Below are 25,285 nucleotides of genomic sequence, written 5' to 3' on the forward strand. Positions count from 1 at the left end.
CTTATTTTGCAACAGTCATGGACTCTGTTGCCCTTGTTTTTACTGAACTCAGTTTGTTATAGAGTTTTGTTATGTTTTGTGACCAGGCTCTTCCATCAGTTCATTTATTTGTAACTATATAGAAAAAGATAATTATAGAGTAGCCAGCACGTTAAAACACCATGCTTTATGCCTTAATGCCAACATGCCTTGTGAAGTACATTAGACTATGCAGTATCTTTCTATATTACATTACATTTCTTGCTTAGACTTAACCATCATAAAATATTTATGCAAGCATATCTCAAAAGCAGAGATTTTTGATATGCTGCTTGGAGATTATAAATGAGAAAGGCCGAGAAGGGCTAGTAGTAAGATGATGATGAGACACATAAGCCCCTTTCTAGCACCTATCATATTCTAATTCTAGCAAAAGCTTGTTTATATGGTAGAGTTCAAAAAGCTCCTAGCAAAGAAATCTTTTACTTTGCAAGTAGTGAGAGATGTTGTGAACAGTGCAGGGGCAAAGGCATTAACGCTAAAAAAAAAGAGACCTCTTTAAAAGCAAGGAACATACAAATGTTCACCTTTCACCTCTTTGTCACAGTTACAATCAAGTGCTATGCAAGTAGTGACTGAAAGTGATAGTATCTGATGGCTACTTAGTGGCCTATCTGAAATGAACTGATGGCTTCAACTTACTTCCAAGAGGACATCTATGCACATCACAAAACCATAACCACAACTGGTACTTCTGTTTGCTATCTCAGCAAGGAGGGCAAGAATTCAGTGGCTAAGGAGCGTGAATTACTCTCTCCCCTTTAGAGGTGATCCCGTCAGGTCACAGCTAAGGATCACTTGCAGAGCAGTTTGTGGGAAGCCTTCTCCAAAGACAGAAAAAGAGACATTGAACACAGAAGTGGCTCCTCCAAGCGGACTTTCAGCCTCACTAGTGCCTAAATCTCTAGCACAGTCAGAGGGAAGTTTAAGATGTAACCCTTCCTGACCCTTCTAAATGTTTCAGGTGGAGCCAGGAAGGAAATGGGGAGCGTGGCTTTTTCTTTAAAATTTGTTTTCCCCTTGCCTAAAAAAGTCCCCTACAGTTCCAAGTGCCATTTCCGTCATTGCTTCAGATCTCTGGTTCAAGAGGAGCTGGAGAATTGTGATCACAGGACCTTTGTTACCAATCAGGAAGACTACTAGCAGCCTTGGACAATGGGTGCTTCTTTTCCAAAATGGCCTATTTTCTTATTGCAGCTCTGCCTGGCTCCTGACAGAACTGTATTCACACTGGAGGATAATTATCCTTTGCTATTTCTGTTAAATAAGCTGATTCTTGAGTTGGCTTTTAAAATCTTAAATAGAACATTAGACTTGCCATGCTTATTCAGAGTAATGGCTTATCTAGTCTAATACTGTGTTTCCCACAGTGGCAAGAACCAGATGCACTGGGTAAAGGTGCAAGAAACCCTTGAAGCGAGCAATTATAAAATAAACTCCCCATAAGAAAAGTTCTTCCTAGCCACATCTGTAACAGATTGAGTAACATGCCCTGAAGCATGACAGTTTATATCCTTTCCAAACGTCTTTTATTTTTTTTGCTTTTTTTTAATCCTTACTATTGTAATGGTGGGTGCTCATTATCCATTTTTTTTAATCCTGCTAAACTCTTGGTCCTTAATAATATCATGTGGCAGGGAGTCCCACAGGTTAATACTGTCATGTAAAAAGTAGCCTATTATCATTTTTAAATTTGCTGCCTTTCAGTTTCACTGAACATCTTCTGTTACCCTTTCTCATAACAACAAGAACCAGAAGTGTCTGGCTTACATTCTTTATACTGCCCATCATTTAAACCTTTCTTTCCAGGTGAGAGTGTACCATTGATTTCTATAGTGATGTAACCGTTCCCCAGAAGTTCTGAGAAGTTCCTCTTGGTATTGTTCAACTCCTCACTGCCTTCTACTAAGTACTGAGCTTTAATGACACTATCTAGTTACAAAATACTCCTTTGTGTTATTTGCTTTTTATGTTGTTTTGAAGGCTCTGTTTAGCTGCAGAGAAAAATCTATCCGTCACTTAACAGCTTCCACCCTGCTTTATCACTGGTATTTTTTAAGCAGAAACACATTGTGAACATTTACTTTTACCCAATTATAGAGGGTGAACTACAAAAGGCAAGCAAAGATTTTCAGTGCTTGATTTAGCTTTTGCAAAAACATCCAAGTTAGAACTCCAAAGAGAAATATTGGAATGTACTGGATTGTATTGTGGGAGTATTGTATTGTATTGTATTGTATTCTGGGAGGCCTGTAGATTACAAAGGAAACATTCAAAACATCATACTTTCCTTGGCAAAATGAACACAGATTTAAAAGCGATAATGTAAAAGTAATGCTGGATTTGGTTTTGGTTTAGTATTGAAAAATTTAGGTTTTTTTAAATTGTAATTCAAATTTGGGGAAAAATAATGTTCCCCACATGTGATACTTTATTTCAAATGTATTTTAAAAACAAGCTCTATTTGGCCTATTTCAAGTTTTGCTTGACAGAAAAGGAAACTATGTTCCAAAGCCTAAACTGTCCCACAGTGTTCTTCAGTCATCCAGCACTCTTTGGTGACTGGCAATGGGAGCTCTCCCCCTGCAACTGAATGTGGCAGCAATTCTTCTGCACTTTCCAGTAATAAGAGGTGAGGGTTACCATCTTCTAACCCAACTTTAGATGCCAGGGGTTTAGAAAATGGACCAAATCTCACAAAACTGGGGAAAAAGTATTTCCAATGTAGGCAAAGCACGTACCTTTGTGGGATATAGAACATGTGCTGGGGAGGTGGTTTGTAGAGAACACCATCATAGACTGGCCACAGACCACTTAAAATTCTGAAAAGAGAACTCTTTCCACAACCATTGGGACCAGTGATTAAAAGATGCATTCCTTCCTGTACCTAAAATAGTCATGAAAATGATAAAACAACCACCTTTCAAAATATATCACTTTTCACCATGAAGCCATGGTGTATAATGACACAATCTAGCACACCCCACAATGAAACCACCTAAGCATTTAGTTTAAGGAAGTACAAATTGTGAAATTGGCTACAACTCTTATTCAGTCTCTGTTTGAAAAACTGCATTTGCACAGAATATGTGGATTCAAAGAGCAAAAGCAAAGGAACCAGAAGAAATCGTATTTACTAGCTCCAAAGATGTGTTTTTTCTAATTTAGGAAACAATCCAGATGGCTATGCTATTACTTACAAAAGGCTATTTTGTGGAGGGGCATGAGTCATTAGCACTGAAACCTTTTTTAAACATTTGGGCACTTTGTGTCTTGGATAAAATCTAACTGCAGTTCATTTGAACATGTAGCAAAATTAGACCCTAGTCACAGAGAGCTGGGAAAAACATGCCCAAATACCATATGTCACTATCTATAATGAATCTTGATTTCAATATTCATTGTACTGAATCTACAAATCATATTTAGAGTCAAATATTCCCCTCAAGTACTTGAATGCACTGACTTCAATGTGAGGGAACTGTAAGGAGTTAAGGACACTCAGTACCTTACAAGCGTTAACATTCCTATAACTATACTAAACACCATCACAGTCTCATTAAACAGCGTATGGTATTTTTTATACAGGTGAATTAATTGCAAAGGGGTGAACTTGCAAAGCAGTGAATAGGGATGTGTGGCATGACCTTAAGTGAATGAATTGAAGCTGCATGAGCAAAGCCCAATGACTTGGAAAATAAACCTCAAAATTCCATTTCTGCTTATATAGTGTCATTTTTATGCATTTCTCTTTATTTATACACACACACACCCCTTTGTTTATTCACCCTATACACCCCTATACTTCCCCCCACCCACCCACACATTAGCACTGTTTGTGAATTCTCTCTATAAATCTACTAGGTAAAGTGTACAAACATACAGGTATCTCTGCCTGAATGTCAATCCATCATTTTATAGTGTTAAACGAAATACATTTAAAGTAGCTGGGAGTTTTGCCAAATTAAAGGCCCTATTCTGCCAGGTGCTGACTATTTCCTTAAAGATGCTCTCTCTCTCTCTGTCTCTCGCACACACCCAGTATACAAATACAGAGGTAACATAAGCAATTAGATGCATAAATGAGGTAGTGGAAGTTCTCATGCAACTTTCCAATGCTTTCACCTATTTCTATATAATTACTGCACTGACAGTCAGTATCGTGACATATTTTGGAGTCATTCAATAAATGAAATGCATTAACAATGTGATGCCAATAGGAATCAATTGCTATTTGCAATAAATCACTGAAAACAATGTGAGTTTTTACTGAGCAAAGATCGTAGGATTGGACCTGCAGATTATACTTTCAGCTGTTAGTTACTATTGCTCCTTGGAGTGGTCAAGTGAAGTTCCACAGACTCACTGTTTGCTCTAATGTTGTGGACTTGGAAGATTTTTAAAGCATCCCAAAGGTGATAAGCACCTCAGTCCCCTAGAAATTCAATGGGAGTTGGATGCAGAACTCCCTTAAGCAATTTTGAAAATGCAGCTGTAGTTTTTAATCTGACAATGACACAAGTCAAACCATTCCTTCTCCTCTCTCTCCATTTTCTTTGAGCAGGATACACTGTACATATCTGATGCATCCGATGAAGTGAGCTGTAGCTCACGAAAGCTTATGCTCAGATAAATTGGTTAGTCTCTAAGGTGCCACAAGTACTCCTTTTCTTTTTGCGAACACAGACTAACACGGCTGCTACTCTGAAACCTGTACATATCTGCCTCTAGTGAGCCGCTATGCCTACCTTTCTTGACTTCCCCTCTTCTCCAAGTATTTAACATAGGGTACATGAACTCTGTGTTGTTTTGTGTTAATGTGATGGCAACAATCAGAAGATTCTTGCATATCATCTTACTTTGAAGTTTAGTCTGGAAACCACCACATCTCCATTTGGGGTAATAATAGGAACATTTTCACAAACAATTCCATGATCAACATCAATAACTTTTCCTACAAGTTAAAAAAAAAAAAAGTTAGTGAAACATTCAGGGGGGCAGTGAGATCTAGTAGTCCAAGAACAGGGCTGAGAGACACGAATTTCTGGAGTTTATATGTCCCTTCATGCTTCAATCACCATTCCAGAGGACATGCATCCATGCTGATGATGGGTTCTGCTTGATAACGATCCAAAGCAGTGCGGTCCGACGCTCGTTCATTTTCATCATCTGAGTCAGATGCCACCAGCGAAGGTTGATTTTCTTTTTTGGTGGTTCAGGTTCTGTAGTTTCCGCATCAGACTGTTGCTCTTTTAAGGCTTCTGAAAGCATGTTCCACACCTCATCCCTCTCAATTTTGGAACACACTTCAGATTCTTAAACTTTGAGTCGAGTGCTGTAGCTGTCTTTAGAAATCTCACATTCGTACCTTCTTTGCATTTTGTCAAATCTGCAGTGAAAGTGTTCTTAAAATGAACAACATGTGCTGGGTCATCATACGAGACTGCTATACCATGAATTATATGGCAGAATGTGGGTAAAACAGAGCAGGGGGCATACAAATCTCCCCCAAGGAGTTCAGTCACAAATTAAATTAATACATTATTTTTCTAACGAGCATCATCAGCATGGAAGCATGTCCTCTGGAATGGTGGCAGAAGCATGAAGGGGCATGCGAATGTTTAGCATATCTGGCACATAAATATCTTGCAACGCTAGCTACAAAAGTGCCATGTGAACTCCTGTTCTCACTTTCAGGTGACATTGTAAATAAAAAGTGGGCAGCATTATCTCCAGTAAATGTAAACAAATTTGTTTCTTTTAGTGACTGGCTGAACAAGAAGTAGGACTGATGGACTTGTAGGCTCTAAAGTTTTACATGGTATTGTTTTTAAACTATTTGTAATAAAAATAATAATATAAAGTGAGCACCGTACACTTTGTATTCTGTGTTGTAATTGAAATCAATATATTTGAAAATGTAGAAAAACATCCAAAAATATTTAATAAATTTCAATTGGTATTCTATTGTTTAACAGTGCAATTAAAACTGTGATTAATCGCGATTTATTTTTTTGAGTTAATCGCATGAGTTAACTGTGATTAATTGACAGCCTTACGTATTTTGTTAAATCTTAAACTAATCCAAATAAAGAAACAATTAAATACAGGATTGTTACAGGTAAATCTGGTAGCAGTGCCTATAATTACGGTTGCTTTACGCTTTCCATTATAAGGCCCTGTTTTCAGTTGCTTATAACTTTACCAATCTGTAACTATTTGGGCTGAAATTTTCCATGTTGGGCATTTTCCTCAGGCTGAATTTTGCAAAGTTTCAGCTAAAATATTTTGGTGATTTCTGGGAATGAGATTAGGGTTGTTCTTCCCATCTTAAAATAGTTCTTACAACCACTTAGCTGAGAAGCTCTGTTGCTTCCAAGCTCTGGAGCAGGGACTTGAAATTTGGCAGACAGGTCACCCCGATGTCAGGGATGTGCCTTATGCCATCTCCATGAAAATTCATCCAAATTTGGCCAAGTTATAAGCCTCTGAAAAAAGTCTGAACATAAAGGCGTGGTAGAATTTGGCAGCTACATTCTCTGAATATTCCATCTGTTGCCTGCCTCATTTGTCAGAGAAGTTGGAAAATGTGTAGTGAAGGAGGCAGGAGACCATCAGAAGAGAATATATAGTCTTATGGTTAGAGAATTAAAATGCTATCCTGGAGAACTAGATTCTACTCCTTGCCTCTGCCATATGATGCTGGACAAGCCATTTGAACTAAAATGATCACCATTGGCCACTAACTGTGCGTTCCTTATTTTCTAGGTGCCTGACCTCAGACAGCTGGGACCAGATTTTCAGGAGTGCTCATGACTTCAACAGAAGTCAAAGCTGCACTTTGGACATATAAGGTGTTATAAAAATGTTAAATTATCTGAAACACCTAGTCATCTCAAGTTGGGTACCTATGACATATTTGTCCCTAATTTCTCCATGTCTCAGTTCCCCAGCTAGAATACAAGGATAATAATACCCTAAAACCGACCTTGTGAAGATCAATTCATTAACAGCTGTAAAATATGCAGATATTGTGGTGAGAGTTGTACAGGCAACATTAATTCTGGGATTTCCTAACATTTGAGTGCTTGACTTTGAGACCTTAAGGTTCTCTTAATGGAAGGGGGTGGGAGGTTGTTTTGTTTTGTTTTGTAAGGTAATGAGGCATATAATTGATAGCACTGCTACAAAAATAAAGTGATGATCCTTTTTATAATTCAGAATGATAAGATAAGGAATGACTATAGTAGAGTAATATATTATTGTTATTTTACTAAAGTATTTAAAAGGTTGTATGCAGGGTAGTTGTAGCCATGTCAGTCCCAGGATATTAGAGAGACAAGGTGAGGTAATAACTTTTACTGGACCAACTTCTACTGGTGAGAGACACCCGCTAAAGAGCAGCTCTGTGTGGCTCGAAAGTTTGTCTCTCTGACCAGTACAAGTTGGTCCAATAAAACATATTACATCACCCACCTTGTCTGTTTAACAGGTTGTCATTCTTTCTTGGCCTATGCCAGTACAGTTATGGGCTGTAGTAAATACAGAGGCTAATAGAACATTAGTTGGTGGCACAAGTTTATACTGATGATTAAAGAGGAAATAAGTGGTGTGGGTCGATGCAAAAAACTTGCCTTAAAAGACAGTTTAAAATATGGATTTTTCTTTTAATAATATGCACACTTACATGCATGCACACATGTGCACAGATACCCACACACACACACATACCCCTCCACTGTTATAAATTCCTATTCAGGGAATTCTGAAATTATGAAGGCTGAAAGAAAGGAAGAAAAATGTTATTCCATGGAACTTCTGATGGGAGAGCCTCCGAAAATGTGTTTCCACTACAGTTGCAAAGACTACAAAGTCTTGGTATGGGCTGAAGGAAAAAGAATGGGATGCTATACCACATTGAAACGTCAGCAGGGTTCTCAGACCCAAGCTGCAGTCAGTCTTTAAAATAACGAGGTAGCCATGCTAAAGAACAATGGCCTGTGGGCCAAGTACATTAATTTACTACTTTATGGACTAAAAAACCCTTTTCTCTACCACATTACAAAACAGAGTCTATTATAAAATGTGGTTTATTTTATTGGTAATCACACATTGTTTTGTCCTACAAGGTCAAGAAAACAGTTAATGTTTGTGCCGCCTCAGGGTGTTTATTATGACCCTGTTGAGAAATCTGTGCTGAAGGGCAATAATGTTGTAAGAGAAGGAAAAAAAATGTTTCATATATAGTAGTTTAACTCCTTCACCTCTGAATAGCTACATTTTTTCTTGTGGGGGTGGAGAAGGGATTTGGTTTGTCAGCAGCAGCTGGGAAACAGAAATGGAAGGTGTTCAATGTGGGTAATCAGGAAGAGTAAATGCAAAAGGCCATATGAGGGGACTGGGAAAGAAACTGGATGGGGGCGGGGAATAGAGACAGAAGGTGGTTAATGGGGCACAGTAAGAATTCAGTCACAGAGGACACATACACAGACCTTAGGTGGAGACAGAGGGGAAATGACAAAATGTAGAGGGTAGGAGGAGCAAGGGGAAAGGTAGGCAGGAGGGTTGGAGCGGATCAGAAAATTTTTCAGCAGAAAATTGCCTTTTTGTTGAAAATATGAAAACTGAACATATTTTGGTTTTCAGTGCCTGAAGTTTTTTAGGCCAAATCCTACTAAAAACATCAACGTTTTTCTCTTTTCAGATGAAAAATTTCAGGTTTCAGTTTTCTAATGAAAACTAAAAAAATTTAAAGGAAAGCAGATTCTTTCTGGGGGAAAAAAGTAAAAAAAAAACAAAAAACAATTTTCTGTGGAGGTTTTGATGGAGAATTTCCAGCCAGCCCTTGTGAGAGTACATTGGGAAGGAATCTCAGGGCTGTCTGCTGGGGGGCATAGAAAACTGCAAAGAAGTGGGCTAGGAATATGCAATGGGAGGGGAGTTGATCTGTGGCATCTCTGAAATAGCAGCAAGGGTTGTGTAAAGAAAGGCTTTGTTTATACCAGTAAAGTTGCATACTAGGCTGAAGGGTTTAACAGGGTTTAAAAGAGAACTGGATAAATTCATGGAGGTTAAGTCCATTAATGGCTATTAGCCAGGATGGGTAAGCAATGGTGTCCCTAGCCTTTGTTTCTCAGAGGATGGAGATGGATAGCAGGAAAGAGATCACTTGATCATTACCTGTTCTGTTCACTCCCTCCGGGGCACCTGGCATTGGCCACTGTCGGTAGACAGGATACTGGGCTGGATGGACCTTTGGTCTGACCCAGTATGGCCATTCTTATGTTCTTATGAAGAGTTTATAGAGAAAAGTATCAAAATGTGAATTACCCACCCTTGATTTCTAAGGGGCCATCAATACGTAGTTCTGCTTTATCTTCATTCTTGCTGTTCGTTTCAATCTCTTGAACAACAGCAGTTCTTTTGTAAATGCCCCTTTTCACTTCATCAAAGACTGAAAACATATTGTACACTCGAGCTGTATAGCCTGCTAACTCGGTGACCTGAGAAACAACAAATAATCTGTTTAAATTACATAATCTGGAAACTGGAAATTATATACTTTCTCTAATAATTTATGGATAGCATTCCCAATTGTTTTGACTCAGTACTACTTTGATTTCATTCTGGATTAAGAATAAAAGGAAATTTTTCCTCACCAATTAATTTTCTTTCTTTGAGATCTTCTCTGACAGTCCCCCCAGATGCACATGTACTGTTCCTATCCGCCAGCAGATGGCGACATTATGTTGAGGGACAGATTCTAAACTGATGTAAATTGGCATAACTCGAATGAAGGCCTTAAGAATTTTTAGTGCTGTCATCACCAGCAAATAAGGGGGCTGCTGGCTCCCATCTATCAGCTGAATCCCCTAAAGCAGTTCCTATCATTGCAATTTATTGTGCAAAATACACCAGATGCAATTTTTAGACCTTGGAGTCCTCGTATAAAACTTGTTGTTTGAAAAAGTCCTGGAAATTTGCAGAAGATAGTGCTAAGCTTGAAGGGTGGAGGCCTGGGCTGGCAGAAGATATCAAAGAAAGAAAATTTAACACATACGGAAAATTTTCCTCTCTTTGATTTTCTGTGCCAAGCCAGATGTTTGGCTACCTCCAAAAGCAACGCTGTGCCATTCAGTAGGGACTGATTATACCTCATGAAAGCTGCCTTCAGCGCTCTCACCAAATGATGAATCAGCTCATGCCTGAACATTACATTTGCTGAACACTACAGGTTAAACAGTGAAGGACATATACCCCAGGTGGCTGCCTTCCCTATCTCCTGTAGTTCTGTATACACCTTCCAGGCCACGATGCATTTAACTTTCTAATGCCACGCACTCTGAATGCTTCTGGGACTTCCTTGCTGGCACTGAAGCAACTTTCCCTGACTAGAAACTTCATTCTCTTGGAAGGAATGGATTTTGATGCTGCTCACTTTGTTTTTCTCTCTTTCTTCTGCGGCACTCATGCTGCTGTTGTGAGGCTCTGAACTGCTGAGCTTTTTTGCGAGATTCCTAACACCCATCCTGGGTCAATGGGGAGAAAAGCATGCCAGTGTACCATTCTATTTAATTGCTAGGGCATCTGGCTGCTAGAATTCATATCTCTAGTCCTGCTAAAATACTTCTCTGCTGTTCTGTTGGACTCTGTGGGAGTCTAGTCTGTTTAGGTCTTCTTCTATTGTGACAAATTCTCTCAAAAAACTCACTCCCTAGCATATTTAGGATCTGTTTGGCTAGTCTGCTCTATTGCATACTCTGACTATGGGAATAACAAATAGGATGGCTAAGGATGAATGGGGGGCTGCTTTCAATACCTGGTTTTCCTTGGCCATATCTTTGCTCCAGGTCGGTTTATTTGAGTGAGAGATGGTGGCTGTTCAGTGTACCCACACCAAAACATTTTTCAGCATGTGGTGAAAGTGCAGAGGAACAAGTCCAGCTGTTCTCCTCTGGATATGACAGATAGTTTTCACTGACAGAAAGGTATGAATCTACTACGGGGTCATGGCGTACCCCAGGTATACTCCTTTCTCTACACATTGGTATCTGTACTCAGGATTCCATGGGTAGGCTGAGGCCCCAGAGCAACGGAGACTCAAATGAGAGAGGCATCTAAAAATGTAGGGAAGGCTCTCCAGCAGACCCTGGCAAAGGTCCCATGAATCCTCCTTTGGATAAAGATCTGCTCTTCTGCCTGGACCTTGGACCCCCTGCAATTAAGGGGGCCGCTGGGGGACAGGGCTGACAGGGTATTAAGGAAGGGTCTTGACCTGTTTTATTTTTACCTCGTCATCCTCTATCTCACAGGAGAGGAATCCTGTGGGGTAAATCTATTTTTTGTGTGAAAGCCAAGCAACATGGGCACTTCCTACTCCTGAAATGACTGCAGCAGTTAGCCATATAGTACTCTTCTGAGGGCTAGCTCATTGCACTGCACGCTGTCTATGCCTCTTATGGAGCCTCATATTGGTGCATAACTGGAAATCCTCCTAGACCTTTGATGCCTGCTCAAGGACTTTCTCCTTTGTTCAGGCCTGTCTCCACAGCCATTGAAGATACTGATCCTCAGCCTGCTGGAGACAGAAACAAATAAGCTCTAGGACCTGGTAAGCCCCTTATCTTGCAGGGTGATGACCTCACCAAAAAGTCTCAATGTACTGTTTGCATCTGCTGGCAGAGAGTAATTACATCCAAGCATCTGCAGTAGTATAGAACAGTGCTACTCAAAGTGGTGATCCGCGGACTGGTGCCGGTCTGCGAGCCATCGGCTGCCGGTCTGCACGCACATTGGAAAAAAAAAATTGCCGGTCCCCCATATCAGATAGCTTGAGAAGCACAGGTATAGAAGACTGAAGGGAAAAGTATTATTCCTAATATAACTGAATGATTCCCAGGTTCAGAAAACACAAATTCTGATGTCAAAAGCTAGGAGAGAGGCAAAAATAGCAGAACAATGAGTATAAACGTGCATCTAAACAGTATGCTTCTTTCTGCGGCATGCAGAATACATACCGCGTAACCACCCTGCCCAGCACGGGTATAAACAGCACTGTAGACAGTCAGGCACGACTTAGGCAAATAAAGTAAAGGGGGGGGGTATGTATCTGAGTACAAACCCAACACAGCTCCAACTTGCCCAAGCCGTGTCTCCTCGTCTACACTGCTATTTCTAGCAGTATAGTGTCGCACTAACTCCCCATGGCCGAAGCCTTTTCCTGTCGCAGGAAAAGACGCAACCGGGGGGAGACAGAGGGGAAAGGTTTTGCCAGCTCCTCATTGCTGGAGTCCTTCCCTGCCATAGGAAAAGACTCCAGTAGAGGGAAAGGCTCTGACAGAGGGGAGCTGCTAGAACCTTTCCCAGCTGCCTCCCCCATTGCCAGAGCCTTTCACTGACACATGTAGCAACACGCCACAGCGTGAATGCAGCATGCTTTTCACTGTAGCATGTAGCACACGTATCTTACACGCCACCAAAAGTGGTGTGTCATTTACACATAGTCTTAAAAAACAAACAAATTAGCTAGTTGTAATAAAGCATTTAGAGGTAGCCCGATCCAAACCTGGTGTTAGAAGACACCTCTAGTATAAGGAAGTGTAACTCTAGACAAGTCCCATAATTGCACAAAATTAAAGAACAGCTATTTGTTATGAATTACAAGGTCCTGCTCTCAGCCATGGTTTTATAAGCGTATAGGAGTTTATAAGGAGAACATTGCAAAACCCATGATAATTATCAAATGTTTCAACTCCATGAGTAAGCCTAGACTGTCCTGCATTGGCAGTTTTTTGTCTCTAACACTTGTGAAAAGAGTTGTACTGACAGTATTTAAGACTGAAGATCTCCTTCTACCAGTATAGCAGGTACAACGTGGACAGCAGCAGGACAGCCTTTCCACATTGTCTCACCAGTGTGCCCTCCATCCTGACCTGCAATGACCACTTCTAAATATGACAACGTAATTCAGCCTCCAAGCCTATTCAAGGTCTCATCCAACTCCCACTGAAGTCATTGGGAAACTCTCCAGTGAATTCAGTGGGAGTTGAATCAAGCCCTCAATCCTTGGCCTCTGCTAAGACTTCAAACCAGCACTCCAAACAGTGTTCTCTGCTACAGTGATATTTGTGATACTGAACGCTGTACCCTATGAACAAACCTTAGACCATCATCTCAACTCTCACGCTGCAGGAAAGCTAACAGGTGGTAACAGTTTCCAAAGCATGAGCCTGTAGACTTATCCATCAAAACACTGAAAATTTGGATTTACACCAGTGGCCTACAGACAAAAAAAAAGAAATCGCAAAAAGCCAAACATTGCCCATCTTACTAACGAGGTCAGTTCCGCTGACCGATACAGGACTGCTTGTGTAAGAAAAGGGAGTGGGATTCTTACTTTATTACCATAAAATATTAAAGTTCACAGGAAGCATATTACCATTCTATGGCAATCACCTAAAACGAACTTAGAATAAAATATGAAGTTGTGGTATCCCAATACTTCTTTGGCAAAATTTGAAGTATAAAATTAAGATGGAAGCTCAGCTCACTGGTCTTTCACTTCATACTCTCCGAATTAAAGTGTAATTGTGTTACAAGTCAAATCAGTTTGCTGTCTTTCACCTATTATTTAGTGGCTATTTTTTCTGCGTCATAAAGCAGCCATGTTTGCAAGGCGCCATGTAAATTTATAGCATTATACAACACTGAATGCGAATAGTAACACCTTCACATAATTGGTAACCAGGCATTCTCTCTACATTGTAGGCCAAGTATTGAAACAGATGAATCAAAAATCACACAGTCTATTAGGAAAACTGCTTGAGAAGTCTGCACAGTACCTGGCTCTAGTCTAGAAAATGCTGTCATGGTTTATGCCAGGGGTAGGCAACCTATGGCACACATGTCAAAGGTGGCACATGAGCTGATTTTCAGTGGCACACTCACTGCCTGGGTCCTGGCCACTGGTCCAGGGGGCTCTGCATTTTAGTTTAATTTTAAATGAAGCTTCTTAAACATTTTATAAACCTTATTTACTTTACATACAACAATAATTTAGTTATATATTATAGACTTAAAGAAAGAGACCTTCTAAAAATGTTAAAATGTATTACTGGCACGCGAAACCTTAAATTAGGGTGAATAAATGAAAACTCAGCACACCACTTCTGAAAGGTTGCCGACCTCTGGTTTATGCTCATGGGCCACAAATTATCCCCACATTAAAATACTAGCTGTACTTAAGTTACTAAGGGACAAATTCTGCAGTCTTCACTTCAGAAAAACTCCCATTGATTTAAGGACTGCAGAATCTGCCCCAATATCATTACAAAAGAAATTAAAAAAAAAAATCTTACATTTGCAAATTCTGTTTTATTTTCATTTATTTCTCTTTTCAGTTGTATACTACAAATGACACACAATACCTCTTTGTAAGAAGACATAATCCTTTCAATGGCATCTGCTCCAGAGACCAACAGATTTCGTGAAGTAGTAAAGGCTTCTGTTCGCTCACTAACCATTGCTTGTTTATGGCCATCTTCTAATTCTAAAAGCAAAAAATGTTCTTCTGTTCAAATATTCTTCTGAAAAATATCTCTACAAATTAAATTATGGTTAAAATGTGAGCCATTATTAAAATAGATATTAAGTTAAGAACACTAACTCTATGAAGACAACTTTCTGAACGGAATCAGAAAGGCGAGCAATTAGCATAAAACTTCTAGTAACAAAGAAAAAATGGGAGTATGAGAAATTCTTCTTACACAGATCATCCTTTTTTCTTTTTAACACTCATCAGCCTCTTTTTCATTTTAATATACCATTACTCAGTCTGAGTTTTACCACAACTGTAATGAGTCAAACCTAAGTAATGTTCTAAAACAGAATTTCAGTTTCATTGTTTTGTTTTTACTAGTACTGCTATTACTCATTTTTAACCTTACTTAATTCTTCAACTCCACTTAAAAAGGAGCATTCATACTGATGCACATTTGGCAAAATTAGAATATTTTATAAGAATGCAATTAACTGTCAGTAAGTTTCTATATTCCTCTTGGTAGTATTAGAGGGATCTGTGTTTGAGTAAAAGCCTTCTTTCTCACACCCAGTTTCTCTGTCTGTCTGATCCCATAATGAAGTCATAATCCTTTGTTTATAACATTGTAACCTGTTAACATGAAAATTCTTCTGAATCAAATAAGAGCAAGAAGAGATGTGTTGTGAGAAAATACCCTGAACAACTGACAAAGGCAAAAATAGCAGCTGAAACTAGAGAGGGCATGGGAAAAAGAAACACATTTATGTTTTAAGTATAATATCTTCACATGAAGTGTTTGTTTTTACCAGAGTAAAATTCATTAAGTGTTTCAAGCCTGGAGTCCAACTCTGCTACTGTGATATCTCTTGCCGTCATCACACCCACAGAAACTGCTATACAGCACAGAGCCAATCTGTAATTTGCTCCTCCACAAAACCATCAAGATAATAATGTAGCTGAATTTTTTAAGAATGAATAATGTATAATCCTTAATATCTGCAACTAAGCAAATTAAGATGACAATATATGGTCAACCAAATGTAAAATTTTAGGTTGCAAGAGGGGTTTGGGGAGGATATGCAGATTGGAGCTTCTGTCTTTCTCTGAAGTATGGCTACTGCCAGACACTAGGCAAGCCACACTAGTAGGCTGATCCAGTATGCCAACTCCTATATCAGGAATTGTTATTAATAACGTCTATTAGGCTGGCTCAGTGCTTTTAGTCAAGAAAATCTGTGAGCAGTTTCCTACAGGTGTAACATGATGGTCACTTTATGTGCTGTTCTATGGCAGGTAATGATAAAGCAACATAAGCAAAATTTTCTTATGTAGCGAGTGGTTCTCTCACCTCCATGACAAGGTCAGACTCTGCAGTGTTTGAAATCCCGTACCATAAATCTTGTACCAAATCTCATTGTACCTGTCTGTATCTTCTTTTTGCTTTTGAAGCTCCTGATACCCAAACACTGGTTTGTTTTAATTTATCAAGTCACCAAAAAAAACCCTGGTTAAATACATCGTTGGTATAACTCCACTTACATCAATGAAGATACACCAGAGATAAGTATAAACATTTCGGGCCAAAATTATTATATAGAAAGTTACTGTCATATACGTAAGACCCCAATTTGGCCTCCCTTTGTCTCAAAATTCAATTTCTGAATTATTTAAGAAAACTGTGACTATTCAGATTTTTTAGTTTAAGTTATGCCAAGTCAATAGTGTGTCACCCACCACACTGGGATATACACATCTGGTACACAATGAGAGTCATGCCTTTCTAAAAAAGGACAGAACCTTCCTGAGTTAGGGTGTGATCCTAAAACCCTCACTCATATAGACAGTCATGTAAATTGTCACATTTACTCCAATTGGAGGATTCATGTGAATAAGGGTCTCAGTAGTGTTGCCAATTCAGTAGCACAAACTAAAAAAAAAATTATAACTCTTTCTTGGCAGATAACCAAGTTTTACTGATCTAGCCAGCATTTTAGATGTCATTGTAGGTTTAAAATTGGGTAAATTTGAGGAACTTTAAACTGTTCCAGAACACAATTCTCAATTATTGCATGACTGAAATCAAACCACCAGACCTGCCCAAAATAACTTTTCTTGATCATTTTCTCCAATATTTTTCATATATAGGCTTTTCCTTCTGTGTTAGAGGAAGTGCAGACTTTACAACAGACTAGGCCAGTCTAGTATCTAACCTCTGTCAGTAGTTTAACATGTTCCCCACTTATAAAACTTCTTAATCCCATTTGTTTTATGGAAAAAACATATCTATTGTGCCTAATGAAATTAAAGTCTCATTGTCATTAATGTTTAATTTTCAGGGAACTAACTACATTCAAGATATTTTGGTCTACTGGTATTTTTTGTATGATTCCTTTTGCATACTAGAGTACTATAAAACAACTTACAAAACGTATATACTGTAACAGCAAACGGATATCAGAAAATGTAGCACTAGCTGTGATGTGTGTGTGTGTGTGTGTTTTAAATACATACAAATACACAATTTTTTTTTTGGCAACAGTGAAAAGGCTATTGCTGTATTGATGCAATCCCTCCTGTCTGATGACCATCTGTGTGAACAGATGTGATTTCAGGCATGGTCATAAGTTCTAAACACTAGTATATTTTGGTCTACTGGTATTTTTTGTATGATTCCTTTTGCATACTAGAGTACTTAGAGTATAGTAGAGTATTGGGGTGAGGGATAGCTCAGTGGTTTGAGCATTGGCCTGCTAAACCCACAGTTGTAAGTTCAATCCTTGAGGGGGCCATTTAGGGATCTGGGGCAAAAATTTGGGGATTGGTGCTGCTTTGAGCAGGGGGTTGGACTAGATGACCTCCTGAGGTCCCTTCCAACCCTGAGAGTCTATGATACTTACAAAATGTATATACTGTAACAGCAAACAGATATCAGTAAAGGTAGCACTAGCTCTGATGTGTGTGTGTTTTAAATACATACAAATACCCAATTTTTTTTTGGCAACAGTGAAAAGGCTATTGCTGTATTGATGCAATCCCTGCTGTCTGAAATCACATCTATGTGAACAGATGTGATTTCAGGCATGATCATAAGTTCTAAACACTAGCTATTTGGTTCCGAACACTTCCTGGATTCTAATGGGTTTACTCATCAATGACAGTTCTAGTTTCCATTCCTGAGATTTTAACCAACTTCATTTGCCTTCCACACTTGATCTGATTGGATACAGTACTATTTCTCCAACTAATTTGCCTTCAGCGGTGAGCCACACTTGTTGGATTTTTAGCATACCTGGTTTACTTCTTACCACTTGATGGGGTCAATTTGTCACCATTAATAATGCATTTCTGATCTTGTCCCTGTTCTTGTAGAATGCCTCAGGGCTCTGTAATAAGTTCTACACTTTAACATTTTGCTGTTCCTCCAGGCCTATCACTGATTTGGAGAAGACAGATTTATTTTTCTGACCTTCTGCTCTTTCCACATTTTAAACATATTTGTCAGAGGTCCATTCCTGGATGTCAGAGAATGATATGGGTGAAATATTGCTCCTTTCCTCTCTACACCTTTATAGCGGCTCTCTCTTGTTGAAGGACAACTAACCTATTTCTGATTCATGGGTGAAGGGCTAGGGAGGAGACATTTACATTTGTGGTTAAATAATCTCTTTATCAGTTAAGGGATTTTGCTGAGCTGCGCTTATTTCCATTTTAGCAGAAAGTACATTAAATTGGCTAACATCATTTCTGTTACCAAAGTACTAAAGCACTGTTATCCTTCACTGGTTGTTGTGTGTAATATGGACCTGTATAAACTCCTTTGTTTAGAATATGATAACCAAATTTCAGAGCAGGTGAAATTTGTGCATATTGTCTGAATTCGATAAGGAATTTGGCAATTTGGTTAAATGTACTGGATTTAAAATTGATCTTTTCATATACAAAGCATAACAGAATCTTTGCATGGTGAATCTTATTGATTTTTTAAGATTTCTTATGATTCCAGTCATGTATATGGAGATTTGTTGAGCCAACTTCAAAGTCATTTGCTATCCATTTATTTAGCTTAGGTATTGCTAGGATACCTATCATTATAGTTTCTAAGCTCGAATATGCAGTATCTAAAAATGTTAAACAGGAATTTTTAATCATTGTATTCTTTTTTTGTGGATTTATCTTCTTCTGAAGTTAGTATACACTCTCAAAGTACAGCCTCAGAAACAACTCTGACATCATAATCAAAAAGGCTGACCAAGGGGGTGCTGTTGTCATCATGAATAGGTTGGAATATGAACAAGAGGCTGCGAGGCAGCTCTCCAACACCACTTTCTACAAGCCATTATCCTCTGATCCCACTGAGAGTTACCAAAAGAAACTACAGCATTTGCTCAAGAAACTCCCTGAAAAAGCACAAGATCAAATCCGCACAGACACACCCCTGGAACCCCGACCTGGGATATTCTATCTACTACCCAAGATCCATAAACCTGGAAATCCTGGGTGCCCCATCATCTCAGGCATTGGCACCCTGACAGCAGGATTGTCTCGCTATGTAGACTCCCTCCTCAGGCCCTACGCTACCAGCACTCCCAGCTACCTTCGAGACACCACTGACTTCCTGAGGAAACTACAATCCATCGGTGATCTTCCTGATAACATCATCCTGGCCACTATGGATGTAGAAGCCCTCTACACCAACATTCCACACAAAGATGGACTACAAGCCGTCAAGAACACTATCCCCGATAATGTCACGGCTAACCTGGTGGCTGAACTTTGTGACTTTGTCCTTACCCATAACTATTTCACATTTGGGGACAATGTATACCTTCAAATCAGCGGCACTGCTATGGGTACCCGCATGGCCCCACAGTATGCCAACATTTTTATGGCTGACTTAGAACAACGCTTCCTCAGCTCTCGTCCCATAACGCCCCTACTCTACTTGCGCTATATTGATGACGTCTTCATCATCTGGACCCATAGAAAAGAAGCCCTTGAGGAACTCCACCATGATTTCAACAATTTCCATCCCACCATCAACCTCAGCCCAGTCCAGTCCACACAAGAGATCCACTTCCTGGACACTACAGTGCTAATAAACAATGGTCACATAAACACCACCCTATACCGGAAACCTACTGACCGCTATTCCTACCTACATGCCTCCAGCTTTCACCCTGACCACACCACACGATCCATTGTCTACAGCCAAGCTCTGCGATACAACCGCATTTGCTCCAACCCCTCAGACAGAGACAAACACCTATAAGATCTCTATCAAGCATTCTTACAACTACAATACCCACCTGCGGAAGTCAAGAAACAGATTGATAGAGCCAGAAGAGTTCCCAGAAGTCACCTACTACAGGACAGGCCTAACAAAGAAAATAACAGAACGCCACTAGCCGTCACCTTCAGCCCCCAACTAAAACCCCTCCAACGCATTATTAAGGATCTACAACCTATCCTGAAGAATGACCCAACACTCTCACAAATCTTGGGAGACAGGCCAGTCCTTGCCTACAGACAGCCCCCCAACCTGAAGCAAATACTCACCAGCAACCACATACCACACAACAGAACCACTAACCCAGGAACCTATGCTTGCAACAAAGCCCGTTGCCAGCTGTGCCCACATATCTATTCAGGGGACACCATCACAAGGCCTAATAACATCAGCCACACTATCAGAGGCTCGTTCACCTGCACATCCACCAATGTGATATATGCCATCATGTGCCAGCAATTCCCCTCTGCCATGTACATTGGTCAAACTGGACAGTCTCTACGTAAAAGAATAAATGGACACAAATCAGATGTCAAAAATTATAACATTCATAAACCAGTCGGAGAACACTTCAATCTCTCTGGTCACGCGATTACAGACATGAAAGTTGCGATATTACAACAAAAAAACTTCAAAACCAGACTCCAGCGAGAGACTGTTGAATTGGAATTCATTTGCAAATTGGATACAATTAACTTAGGCTTGAATAGAGACTGGGAGTGGCTAAGTCATTATGCAAGATAACCTATTTCCCCTTGTTTTTTCCTCCCCTCCCCCTCCCCTCAGAGGTTCTTGTTAAACCCTGGATTTGTGCTGGAAATGGCCCACCTTGATTATCATACACATTGTAAGGAGAGTGATCACTTTAGATAAGCTATTACCAGAAGGAGAGTGGGGTGGGGGGAGAGAAAACCTTTTGTAGTGGTAAACACCCATTTTTTCATGCTTTGTGTGTATAAAAAGATCTTCTATACTTTCCACAGTATGCATCCGATGAAGTGACCTGTAGCTCACGAAAGCTTATGCTCAAATAAATTGGTTAGTTGCTAAGGTGCCACAAGTACTCCTTTTCTTTTTTTGAAAGTACAAAGAGTTGCACATGTTTCAAGTACATAAGAGGTTGTTACAAGGAGGAGGGAGAAGAATTGGGTTTAAACTGCAACAAGGGAGGTTTAGGTTGGACATTAGGAAAAACTTCCTGTCAGGGTGGTTAAGCACTGGAATAAATTGCCTAGGGAGGTTGCGGAATCTCCATCATTGGAGATTTTTAAGAGCAGGTTAGACAAATACCTGTCAGGAATGGTCTACATAATACTTAGTCCTGCTATGAGTGCAGGGGACTGGACTAGATGACCTCTTCAGGTCCCTTCCAGTCCTATGATTCTATGTAACAAGCAAATAATTTTTTTTTTTGCTTGTTACTACTTCTTAATTTAACACATTCCCCTTGCGTCCTGCTCTGCCAAACTGCATTTTTTCCCTGACTTTTTTTAAAAAAAAAAACACATTTCAAACAACTTTAAAATCAGGGCCTCACTTCGCTCTCATTGCTGGAAGATCTGGACATGATTTTCAGAAGACCTGAATAGTTCTGTCATAAAAGCCTATAACCTGAGCTTCATATCCCTTTCTGTACTCTACTTGAGATGAGAGGAGATGCTGATTCTTACACAGGTCAGCACAAAACAGAATAAATAAATATTAATTAATGTTTGTGAAGCACTCTGATACTAAGGTGATGAGCAAACGCCACAGAAAAACCACTAGATAGTCAGACAGTATTTAGTAATATAGCAGCAGACATTCTGAGAATTGACACACCTTCCCAGCCTTGGTTGGGGCATGAGAGCTACAGCTAAAGTTACAACTTGATGAGACATCACTGCTTAGGGCCTGTGAAGAGAGGAAAGCCAGCACCTGACATTCTTGATATTGCGAATATAAAAAACAAGATTTTATTTTAAAATTTGTGAGACCATCTTCATACATCAAAAAGGGCAGTAAATGGTTAAAGTGATATTTATAAACTGTTTCTCCACAATTCACCTTGGCATCTTATTTGAAAAACCTGTCCTTTGATTCAGAATGTATTCTGTTTATCAGGTTTAAATTCAAAGATATGTTTTTTGTCACTGATATTTCTTCAAGTGGTTTGTTTGTAAAGTTTAAACACATCCCAGGAGCTACCCAAGGATGAGGCATGCATGGTGTTTGGATATTATAGCGCGGCAGCTACAAATGGTATTAAAATGAAACGTAGTCTTCTTACATGACTACTCTTCTACACTAATATCTTTAAACAAACATTTGAAATTAAATAAAAGTCTTATTACCGCCATCTGCAAATCCTGTTGCTGTGATGATAGGTACCGCCACCATAATCAAACCACAGCTACTCCAGACGTACTTCATCAGGAACTGCTCTATCATGATGTACCACAAACGTTTAGACAATATGAGGTTCATTTGGTCTGCCAAAGCCTTGTAACTTTTCTGTAGTTGTTTCATCTCCACCTATAGTTAAAAAAATGTAAGTACTTACACAGAATAGTAAATATTAATATACATATAGGTACAATACACACACACGTACTTATAATATAATCAAATAACCAGTGTTCGGATTTGAATTCTTCACTATACCTTGCAATCAGTACTGCAAGCTATGTGGTATCTGTTTACACAAAGGGCCACATTCTCAGTGTAAATCAGCATAGCTCATGGAACTCATTGGGCCTGATTCTGATTTACACCAATGCCCCTTTACCTCACTCTGGCAGTTTTCCACCCACTTCACAGTACCAGAGCAAAATACAAGTGAGTGATAAAAGCTGTTCCTTACCATCAAAGTAAAACTAATTCTACATGTTTAATGAAGAGGAATAGGCAACATTTGGGGACTCAAGCCTGCAAAATTCCAATTTATTCCAATGAGAGTTTTGCCTGAGTAAATCTGCAGAACCAATACCTCGAATTGGTATTTCATGTCTTTCAGCAATGTGCCAAGAGGAAGTGATAATCTACATCAAGGAAATGAGTCAAGAATAGTGACAAATCAAAAAGAAAAGGAGTATTTGTGGCACCTTAGAGACTAACAAATTTATTTGAGCATAAGCTTTAGCTCACTTCATCGTATGCATTCAGTGGAAAATACAGTGTATTTTCAGTGTATTTTCCACTGAATGCACCCGATGAAGTGAGCTGTAGCTCACGAAAGCTTATGCTCAAATAAATTTGTTAGTCTCTAAGGTGCCACAAGTACTCCTTTTCTTTTTGCGAATACAGACTAACACGGCTGTTACTCTGAAAAGTGACAAATCAGTATGACATAATGCAGTCAATTTGAGCCCACACAAAAGTGGGAATCGGAAAAAAAGTGTTGAATTTAATGTTTATTTGAGCTGCAGTTAATGCAGTGCTGCAGACAATTTTTGGTGCTTATTGCTACTATAAAAATTAAATGTTTATGTTGTCTTATTAATACTTTTGACCGAAAGGGTAGTATGAAATTTTGCCATTTTCTTTTTCACATTATGTGAAACTTTTTTAAAAGCCATTTTAAACACAATGCAGTCAAAATTCACAATATAATTTTGAAAATTTCTTCAACATGCTGATTTTTAAATTATGTTACTTTTATGTAACTGATAACCCAAATACCGTACTCTATTTCAGCAACTTTAGGACTGTAGTGACAACAATTTTCCTTAGCTATCTATACAAGACAATGTCAAAGACTGTGTTGCCATCTAAACTATAGCAAAGTTTTCTTCTAGATTACTGTGTGCTACTTATTTTTGCATTTAGAGAAATAGTATTTCTGTATTATTAAATATTCTTAGTTAATAAAATAGGGGAGAAATAAGAGGCAGGAAAGGTTAAGAGCTAGGGCACCTTTTGGAAACGAGACAGAAAAGGGAAACTAAAATTTACTAGAGAAACGTGATGCTGCTCAGAAGTAGGAATACTTTAAAAGAAAAACAAAATGGAGAATACTCTATACTTCTGTCTCTCTCCAAACAATGTGGGAGAGTATATATCGTAAACAGGTTTAGGAATCAGAGGAATTCATATCCCTCACAGAGGAGAGGGCGAGGGCACATGACCACCATTATTACAGTAGATCAACATCTAGTAGTACAGCAACAGTTCTGAACCATCCCAGATTTTAGTCCTTGCCTTTATTTCCATTTTACCTTGTGTCCTCTGTAGAAGGCGATCTCTTCCACATTGGCTATAATCCGCGAATGGACGTACCGTAGATAACCCTTTCTATGAGCTTCCTCTGCGACCAGCTTGCCAAATTTGGGTGAGCACGCTTTCAGTACTCTCGCCGTGGCATACACCACAAGCCCTGCCAGCAGCGTAGGCCCGATGGGGCTTGCTCCCCTGGACCTGGCGGTCTGGATAAGACTATAGGATGTCAGCACCACATCCAGGATGGGTTTGGTCAGGTTGGAGTACAGGTGTGCCACCGACTGGGAGAACATCATGATGTCCTCGGTCAGGGACTGGTCAGGGTTCGCCAGCCTCCCATCCATATTGATCACCTTATAGTAAGTTTGATTGGCAAAGTAGGTCTCATAGGCATGATCCACCAGGCGGGTACGGAAGGCTAGGGCCAGCTTGCACTCCAGGTACCGTATGGCGCTGTTCACGAAAGTGGCAGGAATTGCAATCATGAGCCACTTGATTAATTTGATGGCAAAGCTCCTGGGCTTCTTCTCCACGATGCTCTTGACGATCTTCCCATCCAGACCGGCCACGTAGATGGAGAGGAAGGTCCGGGAGACCAGAGCCACCGAGTGGAGGCAAAGCCAGCCCAATTCGGTGCTCACAAGCTTCGGGAAGAGGATCTTACGAAGTTCCAGCAGCTGCCTGAAAAATTCCGCATTCACTGCCGGGGAGGCTCTGCCCCGGATCCGGCTGCAATGCAGCGGCTCCTCTCCCCCTCCCGCCCGGCAGGCAGCCTGCAAGCCCTTTTCGCAGGCTGTCTGCTGCAGGCGCTTGCGGAGGACGGGGTAGAGGATTTTCAGCCCATATGCCGCAGCCACCAGGCACGCAGCCCGCTTGGCCGCGCTGGATCTGCTCCACTTCCCTCGCCCGGTTGCGGCACGCAGCAGCTGGGTCATGTCGCACAGCCGCAGGGACCGCCGCGGAGCAGGGATGCTCTGGCGCTGGGTCATGCCCAAGAGGAAGACCGCCTAGGAGGGACGTTCATGAAGCCCGGGCATGCCCCATGCTCTGCCGCGGCGCCTTCCCCGCCGCCCTTGCTGGAACAGAGGCGAGGGGACGGACGCCGGCTCCCAGGGCCGGATGGTTCCCTCCAATGCACCGAGAGCTGCCGCCTGCTGAGATCCGCCGCCGCCAACTCCGCCTCCGCCGCCCGCTCATTGGCTGCGAAGAGCTGGGGAACCCAC

The 25,285-nt window shown here is 40.2% G+C and overlaps 1 protein-coding gene across 1 annotated transcript in view; it reads right to left on the reverse strand.

Moving 5' to 3' along the window:
- Positions 1-25,012, reverse strand: part of ABCD2 (ATP binding cassette subfamily D member 2) — a 65,058-nt gene extending 40,046 nt beyond the window's left edge. Inside the window, exons 1-6 of the mRNA XM_077807856.1 lie at positions 24,062-25,012; positions 22,199-22,379; positions 14,466-14,587; positions 9,374-9,542; positions 4,899-4,993; positions 2,781-2,926 (exon numbers count right to left, since the gene is read on the reverse strand). Coding sequence (XP_077663982.1) covers positions 2,781-2,926; positions 4,899-4,993; positions 9,374-9,542; positions 14,466-14,587; positions 22,199-22,379; positions 24,062-24,997 — 1,649 coding nt within the window. The 5' untranslated portion in view covers positions 24,998-25,012. The remainder of the gene's footprint in view (positions 1-2,780; positions 2,927-4,898; positions 4,994-9,373; positions 9,543-14,465; positions 14,588-22,198; positions 22,380-24,061) is intronic.
- Between the last annotated feature and the right edge of the window lie 273 nt (positions 25,013-25,285).

Source organism: Eretmochelys imbricata, chromosome 1 (genome assembly GCF_965152235.1).
Source record: "Eretmochelys imbricata isolate rEreImb1 chromosome 1, rEreImb1.hap1, whole genome shotgun sequence".
In the NCBI taxonomy this organism is placed as follows: Eukaryota; Metazoa; Chordata; order Testudines; family Cheloniidae; genus Eretmochelys; species Eretmochelys imbricata.